The sequence below is a fragment of the Neltuma alba genome, unplaced genomic scaffold (genome assembly GCF_004799145.2).
Source record: "Neltuma alba isolate B1F8T4 unplaced genomic scaffold, ASM479914v2 tig00011202_pilon, whole genome shotgun sequence".
Lineage (NCBI taxonomy): Eukaryota > Viridiplantae > Streptophyta > Magnoliopsida > Fabales > Fabaceae > Neltuma > Neltuma alba.
In genome coordinates, this window is record NW_021635926.1 from 386,766 (window position 1) to 390,031 (window position 3,266).

General features: G+C 34.4%; 1 protein-coding gene across 1 annotated transcript; it reads left to right on the forward strand.

The window, feature by feature from the left end:
- The first annotated feature begins 1,136 nt into the window (after positions 1–1,136).
- Positions 1,137–1,499, forward strand: LOC114762246 (probable receptor-like protein kinase At2g39360). The gene has a single exon (XM_028951709.1). It carries the CDS (start codon positions 1,137–1,139, stop codon positions 1,497–1,499), a length of 363 nt encoding a protein of 120 aa, XP_028807542.1.
- The last annotated feature ends 1,767 nt before the right edge of the window (positions 1,500–3,266 follow it).

A 3,266-nucleotide genomic window follows, 5' to 3' on the forward strand; every position in this document is an offset into this window, starting at 1 on the left:
TTAATGATTATCATCTAGCTTATTTTGCTTGGTTAATCTGGCTAATTTGGAAAGAAAGAAATAGGTTGGTGTTTGAGTCTATTCAGCCTGATCCAAGAAGAGTAATTGATTATGCAGGAAAAGCTCTAAGCAAATGTTAGAAGACAAAAGGCTGGCAAGGCTCAGATAGGGAAAAGAAGAAAGAAGATAGATGTGGTGCACAGAGACTGCCTGAGGAAGGAGTGATTAAAATCAATTATGATGGGTCTTTCAACTCTGGGGAGGCTGTAATTGGTTTAATTTGTAGAGATGCTTCAGGTAGCTTCATGTGGGGTTTTTGTGAGAAATTGAAGGCTGAATCTGTAGTAGTTACTGAAGTCTTAGCTTTTAAGAAAGCTATTTGCCTGATGCAAGAATTAGAGCCGAATAAAGTGGTTATTGAAGTGTATTGCTTGAAGTTTACTGGTGTAGTAAGAAAGGATCAGTTGAAGGAACTGACTGGTGGGGTCAATGGGATCTCCAGGAGGCTCTTTTGTGCTTGAAGAATTTGAATGAAGTGGCAATTTCTCTTGTCTCGAGAAGAGGACAGAGAGCAGCAGATCTGATTGTTGTGGCTTGCAACAAGGGGGTGTATCCTATAGGATGGGTGGAAACACCAATCTCACCTTCTTTACTTCAGATTCTAAATGAAGATGTTGAATCTGGAAAGAATTAGCCTAGAAGCTTGCTAAATTCTGATGGAAGAAATTATGCTGTTGAAGATCTGGTGTTGGAAGCTAACAAGAGTGGAGTTGGGTAATTTGCTCTAATGATCCTTGTTTGTTCTCTTTTTCCTTTTGATTGGTGGCTGTATTTTTTCTGTTTGGTGAGCTGTGTGTTTTGTAGGTTGTATGCTTAGGTTGTTTTGAGTGTTTTTTCTTTATGGGCTTCGGCTATTAGTGTGTGTATTCTGATTTTTTTGGTGATTAATAAAATGGACTCTCTCTTTTGGTCCAAAAAAAAAATTCCATACGTAATTCTTGAAAATAGTATTTACTCTATCTTAAGGATAATGAACAACAAAATAAAACGATATATAAACGCGTGATTTACAAGATTCTCTCCTTCGAGTGGGAGCTTTATTTTCTCTCTTCACTACGGAAGTTTTCTCATTTAGGATGGTTCTGATGGAACTTATTTGTGGCAAGCTTGCTTTGGACAACACTCGTCCAACAGAGCATATTAATCTAGCAAGATGGGCATCAAGCTGCCAAGAAAAGGGCACCTTTCATGAGATTATAGACCCATATTTGAATGGGAAAGTGAACTTAGATTCTCTAAACAAAGTATGTGAATTGGCTTGGAAGTGTTTGGAGGAGAGACGCGTAAATAGACAACCAATAGGGTATGTGCTGTGTGAGCTTAAAGATGCTCTCCACATTGAGTTGGCTTCACCGATTCAGCGAGTTTCTGTGGATTGTGCCATCAAAAATGGAATGAAGGATGAAAAGTACATGAACAAAGTACATGACTTGGCCTAGAAGTGCTCAGGGAAGATTCGCATAAACAGACCACCAACGAGGTATGAACTGTGTGAGGTTAAAGACGCTTTCCAACTTGAGTTGGCTTCATGAATTTGGCAAGTTTCTATGGAGCATTGATGTGTGTGTGTTTGTGCACGCGCGTGCGTGTGTGTGTGGATGCAGAAAATGGAACCAATGATGGAAGACATTCTCTCAGTTTAATGACTCATTTGCTGCTAAACTACTGCAGGTTGTTGTTGTAATTGCACGATAATATAAATGGTGGTGAGATATCTATAATTAATAAGAGACGTTTTGAAAACAAAAAAAAAAACAGAGTTTAGACTCTCCTGAAACAAAATACATGAGTGCTTATTGTTTGTGAAAAAGATATGTATATCATTGTTGATTTTAGTTCAGGTTAGTTTTGCTTTCTTAAGCCTATTATAAACAGAATAACTCCAATAATTACTTCTGCAGTAAAAAAGATCAGTCCAGAAGTATGACCAGAAAAACTAAGAAAAAGGAATTCTCACAGGTTATCGAGCAAATGTGCACTGTACCTCTCTCACATAGTCTGTGTTAATTGTTAAACATCATCCATATATGGTTTCATGATGTGTGACGAAGCAAAGAATGATGGAAAATAACACTTAACATTTGCCTCACATAGTTAGTGTTAATAGTTTTTTTTTTTTTGCACGAATATATAAAAGAGACTTAATTGAAAGGAGACCATACAAAATTAAAATCGAAAAGGTACAATTTATGGATTGTTTAGGAAAAACAAGATTAGGAGTAATCCACCCATGAGAGATCTGGGAGCCCAATTAATTTGAGCCCATAATGACCTTAGTTTGAATTTAGAAACATATCCATCAGGCCCACTTCTGTTGTAAAGCCCAAATGAATATGTGAATTTAGGGATTATTTGGGTCAAAACCAAACGATGATTTTAAAAGTGATTTTACAATGTTCAAAGTAAATATATGAGGTAATTTATCTCGATTTGTAAAAAAAAAAAAAAACTTTTTAAAAGCACTTTTAAAGTGCTTCAAACACCACCTTAGTCTTCCTGACAGACATAATAATAGTAGTAGATAGGTTCGTTTTGTTCACATACCACTCCGATCCTTATTATAAGTTATTTGTGTAAAAAAATTTTAGTCTTGAATATAAGTTTCTCATATGATATTTAATGATTATTTTATAAATTTACTCTTATTTAATTCTTGTTGAAAAGAAAGAAAAAGAAAAAAGAGGTTAAAATTTGCAAATGCAGCAAAAGAAAAAACACTTTAGTAAAGTAAATTAAAAAATTTTTATCATCTCAATGCATTTCTTGATATATAAAAATAAGTTATAAGTGACTTATAGTAAAGATTGAGTGCTACATGCATTGTGCGTTTGGATGCTCCCAAGATCATGGTCTGGAGAGAAAAACCATGGTTTTGAAAAAACAAAAAACAAAAGAGAAAATTATTAAGAGGTCCCAATGAAAAAATTTAATTACTAGAAAATTTCAATGACAAGTGACTCGCTTGAATCTGTTGCCATTCCTATTCTAAAACTTGTTATTGTTTACTCTTTACTTGTCAATAGATTTTTAAAAAATTGGATTTTTTTGGGACCTAATTATAATTCTAAAAAAAAAAACAAACAAACAAACACTTGGAAACTTTTCCCAATCAATTTTTCCAGTAACTAAAAGCATGCTTTGGTATAAGCTATTCAAACACTTTTGATAAGCTAGGGAGAACAACTTCCAATAATCACTTTTTTTTT

What these genes read in the sequence shown, in the direction of transcription:
- LOC114762246 (XM_028951709.1), top strand. Translation starts at nt 1,137, where the DNA reads ATGGTTCTGATGGAACTTATTTGTGGCAAGCTTGCTTTGGACAACACT.